This window comes from Strongyloides ratti, scaffold srae_chrx_scaffold0000009 (assembly GCF_001040885.1).
Source record: "Strongyloides ratti genome assembly S_ratti_ED321, scaffold srae_chrx_scaffold0000009".
In the NCBI taxonomy this organism is placed as follows: Eukaryota; Metazoa; Nematoda; class Chromadorea; order Rhabditida; family Strongyloididae; genus Strongyloides; species Strongyloides ratti.
In genome coordinates, this window is record NW_020171517.1 from 49,214 (window position 1) to 65,215 (window position 16,002).

At 18.3% G+C, this 16,002-nt stretch overlaps 3 protein-coding genes across 3 annotated transcripts; 1 reads left to right on the forward strand and 2 right to left on the reverse strand.

Moving 5' to 3' along the window:
- Positions 1 to 1,630: 1,630 nt before the first annotated feature.
- SRAE_X000257700 (Cystinosin) lies at positions 1,631 to 2,915 on the forward strand (the record flags this gene model as incomplete). Its single annotated transcript, XM_024645809.1, has 3 exons — positions 1,631 to 1,767; positions 1,808 to 2,768; positions 2,814 to 2,915. 3 exons carry the CDS (start codon positions 1,631 to 1,633, stop codon positions 2,913 to 2,915), a joined length of 1,200 nt encoding a protein of 399 aa, XP_024500054.1.
- A 1,375-nt stretch (positions 2,916 to 4,290) lies between these two features.
- SRAE_X000257800 (GDNF/GAS1 domain-containing protein) lies at positions 4,291 to 12,791 on the reverse strand (the record flags this gene model as incomplete). Its single annotated transcript, XM_024645810.1, has 7 exons — positions 4,291 to 4,650; positions 5,185 to 6,267; positions 6,459 to 6,557; positions 6,639 to 6,775; positions 10,887 to 11,137; positions 11,191 to 12,157; positions 12,203 to 12,791. 7 exons carry the CDS (start codon positions 12,789 to 12,791, stop codon positions 4,291 to 4,293), a joined length of 3,486 nt encoding a protein of 1,161 aa, XP_024500055.1.
- Positions 12,792 to 14,048: 1,257 nt separating this feature from the next.
- Positions 14,049 to 15,634, reverse strand: SRAE_X000257900 (SLC41 divalent cation transporters, integral membrane domain-containing protein; the record flags this gene model as incomplete). Its single annotated transcript, XM_024645811.1, has 4 exons — positions 14,049 to 14,383; positions 14,431 to 14,824; positions 14,872 to 15,192; positions 15,236 to 15,634. 4 exons carry the CDS (start codon positions 15,632 to 15,634, stop codon positions 14,049 to 14,051), a joined length of 1,449 nt encoding a protein of 482 aa, XP_024500056.1.
- Between the last annotated feature and the right edge of the window lie 368 nt (positions 15,635 to 16,002).

A 16,002-nucleotide genomic window follows, 5' to 3' on the forward strand; every position in this document is an offset into this window, starting at 1 on the left:
GGATAAAATATTATTTTGAGAGGTAATGTAAATAATATTAAAAAGAATTATTTATTCATATGATAAAACGTAATAGTAATATTTTAAATGAACTATTTTAAATTACAATGGATTTTATATTTTAATTTATAAAGAAAAGAACAATTAAAGTATTTTTAAAGTTAAAATTTGCTATATAAAAGTTTGATTTTATTTATATTATTCATTTTTTAAGTAACTTGATTTAACATTTTTGTTCTATGAAATTATATACAAATTTATACATTTGTTATATGATATACATAGTAAATGAATGAAAATTATTTATGTCATTCGAAACATTAATATTTAGAATAAAATTTAATTTATCAAACTTTATTAATTTATCATGATTGTAAAAAATATTAATATAATAATAATTATTTAATTATAATCGAATTTATTTAATTTTATATTAAATTTAATTGCTATTTAATAAACTATATATAGAATATATTTTTTATAATAATTTAATATCCAAGATAATTTATTAAATAATTTTTCTATTTTATATAAAGATAAAAAAATAAACCATTTATATTTAGCTTTATTTCTTTAACAAATCTTTAAATTTATATTGATTATTAAAATTATTATTTAGTTGTGTTAAAAATACTGGTAAATGATATAAAAATTATAAAAAAAATTGCACTTTATTTTATTCATTTAATCCTTAATTTACAATGTTCATTATTTTTTAATATAAATATATATTTAATTTATATTATTTTATTGGAATAATTAAACAAATTTTGTTTATATCTTTTAATTTTAATATTATATTTTTACTATCTATATAATTTATGTATAATGTTTTATTTTTATATATAATGCATCTTAAATAATGTTTGCAAATATATTTTTTTTTATAGTGAAAAAATATATGATTTTGCTTGAATGTTGAATATATATTGTTATTTTGTTTATCTTCGTAACAATATATTTTATAAAAGAATTTTTAATATACATTTTGTTGTTTTTTTAATATATTTTGTCTAGTTAAATTTAAATATCAGATAAAATAAAATAAAAATGTAAATATTAAAGGAAATAATTTTTGTTTATTAGTCATATAATTAATTTATATAACTTTAATATTGATAAAATATTTTAGATATAAATTTTTTTTTATAAAATATTATATGATAAATATAGTTATATAATATAAGATTTTTGTAATATTAATATTGTTAAATAAATTAACATTTTACTATGTATAAAAAAACATTTTTAATATATTTTTCTTTTTGATATATAAAAAAATGAATATAATAAAATGTTACATAATGCTATTTTTAAAAGAAAGGTCTTTTTTCCAAATATGATTATATCTTATAAACAAGTATTTATTATAAATTATTTTTATATGTTTTATTATTATATACATTAAAGATTTAACTATTTATTAAATATTTTTATTTATTAATTTTATATAATTATTTTTATTTTAACTTATTTTAATACATGTAAGTTTAATAAAGTAATTATATTTTTTTTAATACGTTTTTTTATTAATTTTTTTTTTAAATTATTTAATTAACCATATTATATTATTTCTTAACTATTTAAAATAATTTATATAATTTTAGATATGAAGTTTACATCTATTTATATGATATTTTTTTTAATAGCATTTTTTAATTGCTTTACCTTTTCTTTTAATGATGGTGGAAATGAATTAATTTCTTATACACTTGATAAAATAGAAATTATTAAAGATGAACCAAAACTAATAAATTTCAAATTAAAGTATGTTTTATTTTTATACATTCAAAATATTTATTTTAAGGAAAAATATTTCATATTATCTTAATGTAGCATTAAATTATACAGATTCTATTCTTAAAGTTGAACCAAATGCTTTTATCTTTACATCAAATGTTAGTGAAATTAATGTAACTGTTACTGGTTATGAAGTCCAAAGTTTAACATTTATTGATTTAGGAATGTGTAAATTCGATCCATCAAGTTCTCCATGTAAACCATTACCAACAGAATCATTTTTAAGAGTTAAAATAATTCATTCAGATATTATAAGTTATCTTGTTGTAATAACTGGATGGATATACTTTATAGCTTGGTCAATATCATTTTATCCTCAAATATATTTAAATTTTAAAAGAAAATCAGTTGTAGGATTAAATTTTGATTTTCTTTTACTTAATGTTATCGGTTTTACATGTTATTCAATTTATAATATTCTTATGTATTATGATCCATATGTGCAAGATCTTTATCATCAAATTCACAAACGTTCATTAATACCAGTTCTTTTGAATGATGTAATATTTGCTATTCATGCATTATTTGCATGTATTGTTACAGTTATACAATGTTTTATTTATACTCGTGAAAATCAACGAGTTTCATATACATGTTATGGACTTAGTTCTATTCTTATATTAGCCGCTGGAATCTCATTTATTCTTTCATTAGTTAATGTTATCAATTGGCTTCAATTTATTAATAATTTATCATATCTTAAAATGATTGTAACATTATCAAAATATTTTCCACAAGCATTATTAAATTATAAAAGAAAATCAACTGTTGGATGGTCAATTGGTAATGTTTTATTAGATTTTACTGGTGGTTTTATGGATATTGTACAAATGATTCTCCAAGGATCTAATACAAATGATTGGACAGGTTTTTATGGTAATCCAGTAAAATTTGGTTTAGGTTTAGTTTCAATGCTTTTTGATATTATCTTTATAATACAACACTATTTTCTTTATAAAAATGATAATGTAAGTTAATTGATAATAATTGTTAAAAAAATTAAAATTATTTAGGAAAGAGATATTGAATACACGGGAATTGATAATACAACTGATAATGCATCAACGGCTGTTTCATCTCCAAGTAATAATTCAAACCAAAATGATGAAAATTAAAGTCGTAACATTTTTTTACACATTTTAAAAAGTATCAATCACTATGAAAAATAAATGTAATAAATTATACCCTTTACAATATTATATATCATTTGTGTGAGTAAATACCACACATAAATTGTACACTATTTTTATTTTCTTTTTTATTGTTATATAAATATATACATTCGGATAAATTTATAAATAATCTTGAAAATAATTTTTTTTTTTCTAAAATAAAAAAAGTAAATTAAATATAATATTTATTTGGAGATCAAATATATACTTTATTTCCATGCTGTATTATATTTGTTATCAATTGATTCAATACTAAATAATTGGTAATCTGCTGGTACATAATTTGTAATAATACCTTAAAAAACATTTTTTTTATATATATAATATAATAACTTACTTGGTTGTATTATGTATGCTCTTCTTCTCATTTTATTTTTATAATATTGAGAAATACCAAAAATAATTGTACCAAAAATAATAAAAAATATTAATGTAATAAAAATATGTTCATTATTTGTAAAAATATTTTGAGAGTTTGGGAAAATCATTGTAAACATATATTTAAAAAAGAAATATTAAAACTACAATAAAAAATTAAATAAAAATATTAAAAAATAATTTATGAAATAAGTTTAGTAGTCAATACAGATTTATATATACAATTGTCTTTTAAATACTTTTATTTTCTAAGCCTATGGACACATTATTTTTTCTGACAAATAAACTTGTTTACTTTTAATACTTATACATTCAATAGTTATCATATAAACCAATAATATTTGTCAAATGTTTTACATAAAATTTTTTCATTTTATTCTTTTAGTTATAAAATCTAAGTAGACAATACTAATTTAATAAAAATAATTATAAACAAACTTGTTTTTTTTTTTTTTATTTAAACCTAAATGAAAATTATCCATGGTACAATACAATATTAGAACCATGAAAAAAAAAATAAATATAATATTTTAACAATTATAAAAATGAAATAAAAAGAAATTAAAAAAAATTAAATTAATAATTTTTTTTTTTAAAATTACATTATGTCTAAAGTTTTTTTATTATTCATTTAATTATATATTATTACTAAAATTGCGAGTAAATTAGAGAAATTGTAACTAAAAATTTTCAAAAATAAATTTCATTTTCTGTATTTATATCATTACTTGATTGATCACTTCTTCAAATTTAGTTCTCTTTCAAAAAGACTTGTTCTTTAAAAACTTAAAAGTATTCTAAAAATAAATTCTAAGTGACATTCATACATTTATTTCATTTGTGAATTTTCAAGGCAAACATGATGTAAATGTTTTTAAATCAAAATAAAGTATTTGTTTAATGTTGTATTATATATAATAACCATATTATAACTAAATATTCATGTAAAAATGTGTTTAACAATAATTGATATTAAAACAAAATTAAAAAAAATGACGACATTAAAGTTTTTTGACATAACAGTTCCTGAAGAAACAGAAGGCAATTCATTTAACAAGTCTATTACTCGTATTTGTTTAACTGATGACAACACTAATTGATATCTTTCAGCCATATTAAGTAAAAAATTTCTAGCTACTTGTTTAACATATGGAGAACATACTTTTTCTAAATTTCCAACATGCCAACCAAATTCAGTATCATTTTTATTATATATATTCATTCCATACCATTGTAATCTTAAAATTACTATTTCATCTTTTAAATATTCTTCTACAATTATTATCCTACACATTGTACCCTAAAAAAAATATATAACATTATTCAAAATTTAATAATATATAATTTAACTATATCTATGTTATAAATTTAAAAAAATCTATTTAAAAAATATATATATTTAACGGTACTATTTTTATAGTTATAAAAAATGTTGTTTTTTTTTTTTGATAAATTTGTTTTTATAATATTACATTTAAAATTAAAATTGTTTCTGTATCATTTTATAATTTAATGAATTTTTTTGTATTATTAGATATTTTTAACTCTTTTATATATAAGACTATTTTTTTAGAGAAGCGTTATGTTATTTGTAAATAAGATAGTCTAATATTTATATAAAAATAAAATGTAATATTATCATATTAATTTAAAATATAATAGGTTTTTTATGGATCACTGTTTGAATAAATTTAACCCTTTTTAATATATTTTTTAAGTAAATATTTAATGTTAAAAATAGAATATTCATTATTTTTAAAAAATATTTTTAACTTTTATAAATAATTCAATTTTTTTTTAATAATTTTTCAATAGAAGAAAAATAAAAACTTACTGTTGGCATAATTCTTTCCAATGAATATTGTAAACGACTAGCTATATCTTTTGCTAACATTTTTTCATCACTAACGAGACCAGACTTTTCTAAAATTTCAAGTGGTACATTTTCTTTAAACATTTGTAATTCATACTTTGAAAAACCAGCTATTATATATAAACCAGGTTGAAAATCAATATTAAAATCTCTGGGAGTATCACATATAAAATTACCCATATGACATGTACATGCACCTCTTCCTTTAATATATAATTTTTCACCAAAATTCATTACATTATTTCCATTAATACAAACATTATCCTCAAGACATGGTAATTCTTTACAAATTTGTGTATTATTACCTAAACATTCACACCAATTAGAACAAAGTCCATACCAATCAGTATATTGACGAAATATTGTACCTTTAAAAACTTCAATCCAATCTCCATTAAAATTTCTCATTCGACATCCTAATTCCATTGATGGTGGTTCTTGTGTATGATATTCTCCCGTAGGTAATGTAAAATTATCGTACATTCTTTTTCCCGTATTTTCATTACTTGTTTTTGTTGAAATATATGAAGTATTTAAATTATTTTTATTATCAATTAAGATTTTATTTTTTATAATTGTTTCATTTTTCATAGTAGATGTTGCCAAATTTACTGTTCCAGACAAATTTGATTTTTCTGTTTCATTAGAAATTTTATCTTTATTTTTAAAAGACATATGAATATCGTGATGAATAATAGAAGGTTTTGTTGGCATAAGTCCTTTCATAGCATAATCATCTTTTGCTTTTTGTAAGCACGGATTTAATGGTATTAATTCAATTCGATGATTCCAACATTTAATATCTCCTTCTTCACAATGACATAAAGTATCAATGACAGATCCTCTTAATTTAATGACTGCTTGTCTACATCCATTCATTTGATAAGTACCCGGTTTACAACTTCCATTAGACACAGCACAACTATGAAAGTAACTTTTTGATAAATGTTTGCAACTTCTATCTTTTAAACAATTTGATATTACATCTTTACAATTTGGCATTGAATTATTTAAATTATACAAACAAGAGGGATACATCAATTGCTAAAAAAAATATTTTTAAAAATTTTAAAAAAGATTTATATACAAATTTTTATCTTCCTTTTTATCAACTTTTGAAATAATTTAACATAAATTTTATCAACAAAAAAAAAGTATAAAAAAATATTTATAAATTAATTTATAAAATTTGTTGATATATAAAAGTATATTTTATAAAAAATAAATAAACTTACTTGTAATAATTCACATTCACTATCATTTGGAGCACATTGACAAAACATCATTGCTTCAACAATTCCACGTTGACGAGAAGTGGCAAAATTTTTTATTGCCTAAAAATGAAAAAAAATTTATGTATATATTGTCAATATAATTATTTGGATAAAAAAAAATTATTTATATATTTAACTAACTTTTGCACATTGTTGTCTATTACAACTACTTTCATTATTATTATTTCCTGATTTACATTTCATTTCAACAGAACTCAAAAGCCACTGGCAGTTTTCATCTTGAGTACAAAGTTGGAAAGCATCTTGACAACTACTTACTAAAAATTTTCATACACTTATTAAACAATTTAATTATAAAATTTATAATATTTTTTTTTAATAATTTGTACCAGATTTTATTATATATCATTTTTTTGAAATATGTTTTTATTTGATTTATTTATCATTTAATAAAGGTAATTAATATAATATTTATGTTAAATTATATTACATATAAAAATAATAATATTTGAAGAGTATATACTTTTTTCATAAAAATTTTTATTCTTTAGAACTTTTAAAAACAGTTTTTATATATAAATATATATATATATATATACAACTTGTAGAAATACATTTTTACAACTCTTTTTCTTAGGGAAATAAAATTAGTTTTGTATAATAGTAGACTAACAGTTTGGTATAAGAGTAGTATTCACATAAAATTATCTCAAGTTACAAAATTTTTACTTTTCATAGTTTTGGGAATTATTAGATACTAAGGGAATAGAATGTTATGAGTTGTATTTTTTTTAATAAAAAAAAAAGACATAACAATATAATGTTTCATCTTTTTTTTTATTAATTCTTAAAGAATAATTTTCAACATTTACAAATTAAAACTAAAAATAATGTGTTTTTTTTTCATATATTATAAAATATTCCAAAATAATGATCATTTTTATAATAAAAAAAAATATTATTTAAAAAATATTTTAAATTATTAATAAATCAACAAAATAATAAGTATTACAAAGAAACTTACAGTAATATTTACTTAAAAAAGAATAACATTCAATGTATGATTGAACAACAGTCAAACACATGACTATTGTTTTAAACTTTATCATGTCGTTAATGAATGATGTTACACTTTTTGGGAATTTTTTGATTTCTCTCTGTATAAAAACATGTCTGAGGAAATCAGTTAATTTATACAAAATATTTTTATAATTGTTAAAAAAATATTAATGATCAATTTAATTTTTAGAATAAATAGTATTAAAAGAGTATATTATTATGCTAAAAAAAATATATATTTATTTAATTTAAATAAACAAAACAAATTTTATATTAATGAAAAAAGAATTAGTAAATATAAAAATATAAATATTTAAAAGTATCTATTTAAATGTATATTACTTGTATAAACACAAAAAAAAATTTATCTTTTTTTGTTAATAATAAATAAAATGATAATATATGTAATAATTCATTATAATTGTTATGTGAAAAATTATTGTGTAAATGAATGTGGCACAAAAAGTAAAAAAGTAAAGAATAAGTATTATCTGAATAAAATAAGTTACATTTGACTCATTTTTAAGTTACCAACAAAAAGTATAATCAAAAATGGGTGTATAAGTTTTAAGATTGGTTTGAAATGCAAATGCTGAATTTTTGAGACACATACAAATAAAATGTATATTTGCGGAAAAGACATGTATTTTGGAAAAAATAAAATAAAAATTTTTTTTTGTTATCTTGTATATTACAAGAGTGTTGAAGACATTTTTGAAAAAAAAAAGTTATATAAATTATCATATAATAAATGCTGCATATATATAAATTGCCTTTTTTAACATAAGTTACTATGCGCAACCAATAAAATTATTTTTTTTTTATTTTACTAAATTTTCAAAAGAAATCAAATAATGTTACTTTCTATTATATTTGAAAAGGATTCTTAATTTTAATAAGGTAGCCTGGGAAATGAAATGATATGAAAAATGAGACACCATTTGGTAAATAAAAATATGTTTTAATTAAAATCTAATAGTAAAAAATTTTTTTAGGTAAACAAATTTGAAAAAAATATAATTTTTTTTAAATTTCCAATTAAAAAAAAATCTAGAAAAAAATATTATAAAATGATAAAAGTAATATAATTTAAAAAAAAAAGAAAAGTAAACTACAATTAAACTGATTTAATAGCAGCAATTTTTATTTTTAATAAAAAAAAAAAATCTTAATGAGTTATTTTTATGTTTTGTCGGTTTATAAAGCATGAATAAATATTTCATTAAAACATGCATAAGAGCCCTCAAATTTAATTAGCTTGATAGTCCAAACCTTTTGCGTGTCTTTTACCACTTAGTATCGCAATACATCAAAATATGACCACAATTTTTTAAAAGAAACTGACATTTAGACTTTCAAATAATAATATTAAAAAAAAAGTTTGATTTAAAAAAAAAAGAAAGTTATAATGGAAAGTTATAATATTTTAATGAGTTTAAAATTAAAAATATTTTAAAGTGTGAATAAAGATTAACACAAATTATTTTATAGTATAAATAAATAAAAAAAATTTGAATATCAATTCTTTTCTCTCAATTTATATATTAAAACTTTATTCAGTTAGAATTTCTATAGCATTGTAAGTTGAAAGACAAAGACCATTAAAAATAAAAGCTTTTTCTTGTCAATAAAATAAAGACATGACTTTGTAAAAATTTATCATTTTATCACTCCATTTATCCTTTTTTAATTATCTTTTATATATATATATATATATATAAAGAATATTCGTACTATTTTTTTTTAAATTATCCTTCATTATATAATAACAATTTTTAAATTGTTATAAAATTATTTTATTTATATATAAAAATTTTATTAAGTTATTTTAAGCATTTAACAATATGATGGTTTTTAAAAATACTACATTACCTAAAATTTTAGACATTCATTCTTTAGTTTATATAAAAAAATAGAAATAAAATTACTTTTTACTTTTCCTATTCTAGTACATTTTTTTTATTGTTTATTTAAATGTTTGTTATGTTAATATGAATAGTGATTAGATGGTAAATAGAAAATGTAAAAGGGTCTATTAATTGTTTTTTATATATAATAAGGCAAAGTATGTATTAGTTTATTTTACACTATTAAAGATTGTATATAATTTTACCAAATAATATGTTATATATAAATATATGTAATCCTATAATAACTTCATTATCTTAAAGTTGTATAAATAAAAATTTAAGTAAATCTTTATAAAATAACAATTATTTTAGTTATTAATTTAAAAAGAAAAAAAAAACAAATTCCTATATAGTACAATGATAATGATAAGTTGATTAAAATATATAAATTATATAAAATCATACTTGTTACCATCTGGAAATAAAACAAATATATAATAACTTTAATTAAAAACATAAAAGTCTTACTTAATATCTTTTGACTAGATTTTAATAGTTATTTGTTGATAAATATTATAGTAATAATAAAAAATTTTTATTTACTAACAAGACTATATTTATTGTAAATTATTATAACACCCACTTGGAAAAGTAATACTTATGTGAAATAAGCTTAAAAAATAATATAAATAATATGAAGCTTTTATATCTAATTAAATTTTTTAAATAAAAAAGATTTTATTTATCAATATTATCCATATAAAGATTTCTAATAATTTGCCACAAATTAATAAAATCAAAAACAAACAAAAAAAAAACATCTATATATTATATATACGTATATTAATATTTTATAAGTATGTAGAAATATGTTTCAAAATAAAAATTTTTTATGCTTAAATATATCTATGTTAAGATTATAAAACATATTTTTACGAAAAAAAAAAATAATAAGCTTTACACTAAGATTTATTTAATTTAATAATATAATCAAAAGTATAATATTGCAATTAATTATAATATTAAAAAATTATTAATAATATTCTACACATATTATAATAAATAAAATAATAAAATTTTATTTTAAAATAGTTTAGTTTAATAGTAATATCAATAAGTTTATATTTTTTGTTTAAGTAAAAATTGTCTATAACCATCGTATAAATCTTTTTCTTTCATAATGCTTTATATCCATAATCCAATGCTTAAAACTACTTTCTATTAAAGCCATAAACTTTGATAGGAAATATATTTTAATAAATGTGGTATATATAAATATTTTAAGGTATTAAAAAAAAATGTTAAAATTTATAAAAATATTTTTATAAATTTTTTTTTTAAAATAAAATTTAATATTTGGTATATATTATAATACAAAAGAAATAGTTATATAAAATAACAATAATAATTTTTTATCATATGCTAAAATAAATTTTAACATAAAGGTTATTTAGTATAGTACAGTTTTTTTTTTTTTTAATTAATTTATAATTTAAAATATTTTAAGTAAACGACTTACATTTTGCCGGTAGATTATTAGGAAATGTAGTAATATTATTAAAATATGTTTTCACTTGATTATTTTTTTTACTTAATTTATTCTCTTCCTTTAAATTCATTTTCTCTAAATTATCTATATTATTACTAGAACTTTTATAATTTTTATTCTTTTTTTCTTCTTCCATTGAAAGCAATGATATTTTTTTATAATATGGTGTATTATTTATTTCTTCTTTTTCATTATTTTTTGTTAAGTAATTTTGTTTAATTCTAAAAACAATAATTATTAAAAAAAAACAATTAGCATAATATAAAAAAATTACATTTTCTTTTCTTTTATACTTGAAAGTGAATATATTTTATTATTAGTTTTAGTTTCCGTATTATTATTCATATTAAATAATTTTTTTCTATCATTTAAGGATGAGTTTATTTGATGAATATTTTCATTTCTTGAAATAGACAGTATACTTTGTGATGTTGTAGTTAACGATAAATATGAATATGATGATGTACCATAAATTTTACCATGTATTTCATTTTTTTTGTTATCATTTGTTGAAATATTTAATATTTTTTTTTCACTATTATTATATGATACATTTGGATAAATATAATTTTTAAATTGTAATGGAATACTTTTTTCTCCATTTATTCTTATGTTTCTTAATTCATTTTGATAATTAATATTTATTCTATTAACTGATAATTGTGTTATGTTTTCTTTTATTTCAACATCTTTTGATTTGTTATACAAGGTGTTTGAATTATTGCTAATTTTTTTTAAATAATTTGGTACTAATTTATTTGGTTTTAATGTAGTGGTATTATTCATTAAATAAACGTTTGAATTATTACTATTTAAAACGTGTAATAGTTGATGTGGTTTATCTGAAAAAGTAACATTTTGATACATACTATTTTTATCAACATTCATTATTCTACTCAAATTTCTTCTATTATTATAATTTTTATTATTATAAAGTATCTTGTGATCAGTTGTTTGATTTTTATAAGTTTCGTAGTTAAAGAATGGCTGTTGAAAAATCATTTTAGTTGGAGTAAATGTTGAAACTGCTTGTCTATTATTACTAAAATTTCTATAATAATCAAATTGATCCATATTTGCTTCTAAATGTTTACTATTATTTGAAACAGTTTTTTCTATGCTATGTTGATTATTTCTATTATTTAAAGATACAGGTGTTGTATATAATATTTTTGGAGACATTGTTGTGAATGATCTTTTTTCTTCAATTACATTTATCATACTACGATTATGAATTTCAGCTAACAAAAAAAAATTGTATATTAATTAGAAAAAAAAATACTTACATATACATTTATTATAATTTGTTTGTAGACGTATCCAATGGCAATCTGAATTTTTATTATAACATGTACAATTACCTAAACCTGTCCAACTGATACCTTCATATGATTGCCAACAATGTGCAAGAGATGTCATTCTACAATTATTTTGAGCATCAACTACACAAGATCTTCTAAAAATATTCCATAATTGGTGGCATGCAATATGTTTAAGACATATCTCATTTAATGCATAATCACAAGATATCTGTGGTTGAATTGGTTGTGATATAGAATTAAATCTTTTTAATTCATTATTAAGTTGTACTTTTAATTCTTGAATTTGATAATTAATTGGTGATCTCTTCTTATTTTTTTTAAATATTCTTTTTTCATTATTATGTATTGATAAATTAAATTTTTTCAAAAACAAACTAGTTTTGTTATTAATATCATAATCCAAAATTATTTTATCATTAGAATGATTAAAAAATAAATATTTTAATCTTTCACAAATATTTCTTGTTTTAGAAATATTTTTACATATACAATTAAAATTTTTTTTTGGTAAATTTAAAAATCTACTAACTTCATTTTTACTATATAAGCACATTGAATTATCACTTGAATAGTATTTTTTATCTGGATTATCACATGTTGTTAAAGCACTTATTAAATTAATGTAACAAAATTGGTTTGAAATACAATTAAAAAAAATTTGATCACAATATGTTGGAATTTGAAAATTATGAGAAATTTGATTTGATGTTAAAATAATTAAAAAGTTTAAGTTGAAATATAATGAAATGAAACGTTTAAAAAAGGATACTAACATTTTAACAATTGAGCATAATCAGATTTCTATAACAATAAATAAATTTTTTATATAATAATTAAAAAGAAATATTAAAAAATTAGATCGAATTAGTATATAAAAAAAATCGATTAATACAACTATAAATAAGACATAATATAATAAATATTTTAACTTTCTGTGCTTCTTCATTTCGAAACATTAATAAATGCCAATATCTTATTACTAGGTATATAATAATATTTTTACATTCTTAAAATTATAACCAACTTTTTATTAATTCATTGTTCACTATTATTGAAAATATTAAATAGTTTGTAAAGTAAAGTTTTATATATATATAATCATATAATAAATAAATATATATTTCTAAAAATAACTATTTAATTAAAGCTTTGCTATTACCATATACATTTTTATATCTTATAACTTTAATTTCTTCAAAATACACATTTATAGTACATATTTATCAAGTATTCATAATAGATAGAAGAGGTCGGGAAAATGAAATGGAAATAAATTGCAAGAAAAATGTTTATGAGGTAATATTTTCTTACATTTTTTTATAATATTTTAAAAAGATTTCTATACCTATTATCTACAGTATTTTGCACATAATTATTTCAATAAAAAAATTTTTTTTTTTTAATAATATTATTATATTTTTTATCAGATTTCTAATACAATAATAAAAATTTAAAAAATTTTATTTATGCATTATTTACTTTATTTTTGGTTATTATAGTTAAATAAATTAATAGTATTAAAATTGAATATTTGTGTTATTAAAATTTGTACAAGAAATATTAATTTTATGGTCATAAGTAATATAATTTATATGTTAAAAATATAATAATAGATTTAACTTTTTTTTTTACTCTAATCTAAATAAAAGTGACGTTATAAATATTTATTTTTCAAAATCATTACATTTAATATATTAATAAAAAAAATTTATTTTTTTTAATATAGGAATAATAACCTGTTTAAAAATAAGTGTAACATTAAATTGATTAATTGTCAACTCAATCATTTATTTTTATTAAAAATAATATTTCAAGAATCTCCCTCAATAATAGGAAGTTCAATATTATAAATAATATATAAAATGGAGAAAATAAGTATAGATCCTAATAAATCTCCAAATGCTGTAATTATTGGAATTGAATTGTCATCAGCTGAATAACCATACATCCATAAATAGCGACAAATCCATTGTGAAATATACAATAAGGTTAATACAAGAAAAATACTTGCAAGTATATATAAAATATTAAACAAAAAAGAAACATTATTTTGAAAACCCATCAAAGAATGAGCAATAGGTACTAAAAAACATTGACATACAATACTTATTATTAATAAAATTATTGCTTGATATGATTCTCGATCTTAAAAAATAAAAAATATGATATATAAATGTAAAAAAAAAATTTACCTTTAACAAGAAATAATCTAAAAGGAATAAAATATGAATAAATATTGTATTCCTTTTCAAATACATGATCTGGATACTTAATTTCTAGTTGTGTTGAAATTTTTGCAGCTTGAATTGCTCCAACATTTCCAGATAATCCATTTAATATTGGTTGAAAAGCTGCAGCATATGATGCCATTTGTGTAGATGAATGTAAAAACATTCCACTTATAGAACTTAATAACATTGCTATTGTTGTAGCAAACCATCCTGATTTAAGAACTGTTCTAGTTCTTGAGTATTGCCAAGCAATTGGAATCATAATAATTGACCAAATATAAATAATTAATAAACAAACTAACGGTATCCAGGAATACTTTTGTGATAAATTATCTATAAGACTTCCATAATACATCTTTAAATTTATAATTAATATTAAAATTAATATAAAAAAATATTTACCATAATGACAATTGTTACTGCATCACCAAGACATGCAGCAATTGGTCCAACAATATTATCTGGATCATAATTTAAATATTTAGCAATAAATATACCAATTACAACAATAAGTGATAATACAGTTGATGCAATTAATGCTGTTCCAATACTTATTGCATAAACAATTTCCATATTTTCAAATATGATTGTATTTAGGCAAATTAAATTAACAACAAATGTAGATAATGTTGATAATAAAACAGATTGAATTGAAACAACAGAAATATTAGGAATTACATGTTTAAATGCTTCAAGATTTAAATTTAACATATTTTTGTTAACCTACAAAAAGGTAAGAAAAAAAAAACATTTATAATATACTTACTAGTGTTCCTAATCGTGATGCTAGTGTCATTTCAATATTTCCTTTCATACCAACTAATGGTGGAAAAATAGCAATTAGTGAAGGATAAGATGTAAAAAGATATGATTCTTGTCCTAGTTCTAAAAAACGTCCAGCTACAGCCATACCTATTCCTGCAGCAGCAATTGTAAAAAAGCATGTTATAGTAAATTTTAAAAGAGATTCATTTTCAATAGTAACATCATCATTTGAATTTGTTTTTTCTAAATTTTCATATAAACCTTTTTTACATGAATTAATTTCAGTTTTTTCAAAATCATTCCTTGTATTTTCATTATCTACAATTTTTTTTACCATCCTATCTAAGTTTATTCTTTTGTTTGAATTTTCTTCTTTTTCACAATTAGATAGATTATTCATTTTATAATTACAAAATAGATAAAAAAAAAACTTCAAAACATAAAATTATATAATAACATTAAATTTTAACAATCGCAGTTATTAATATTTTTTTTAACAACACTAACCTTGGTGTAGTAAATTTGTAATATTTATCGTTATTTTTCATTACTATTAATTGGTATTTAAAATAAGCTTAACATATGAGAATTAAAGAAAAAAAAAAAATGACAACAGACTAAATATATTTAAATTTACTTGGATTGTCCTATTTTTAAAAAAAAAATCTTTTCAAATTATTAAAATCTATTTTAAATATAATTAAAATATATTTATAAATATAAATTATGTATATAATTTTAAAATATTAATATAATATTTTATTTAAT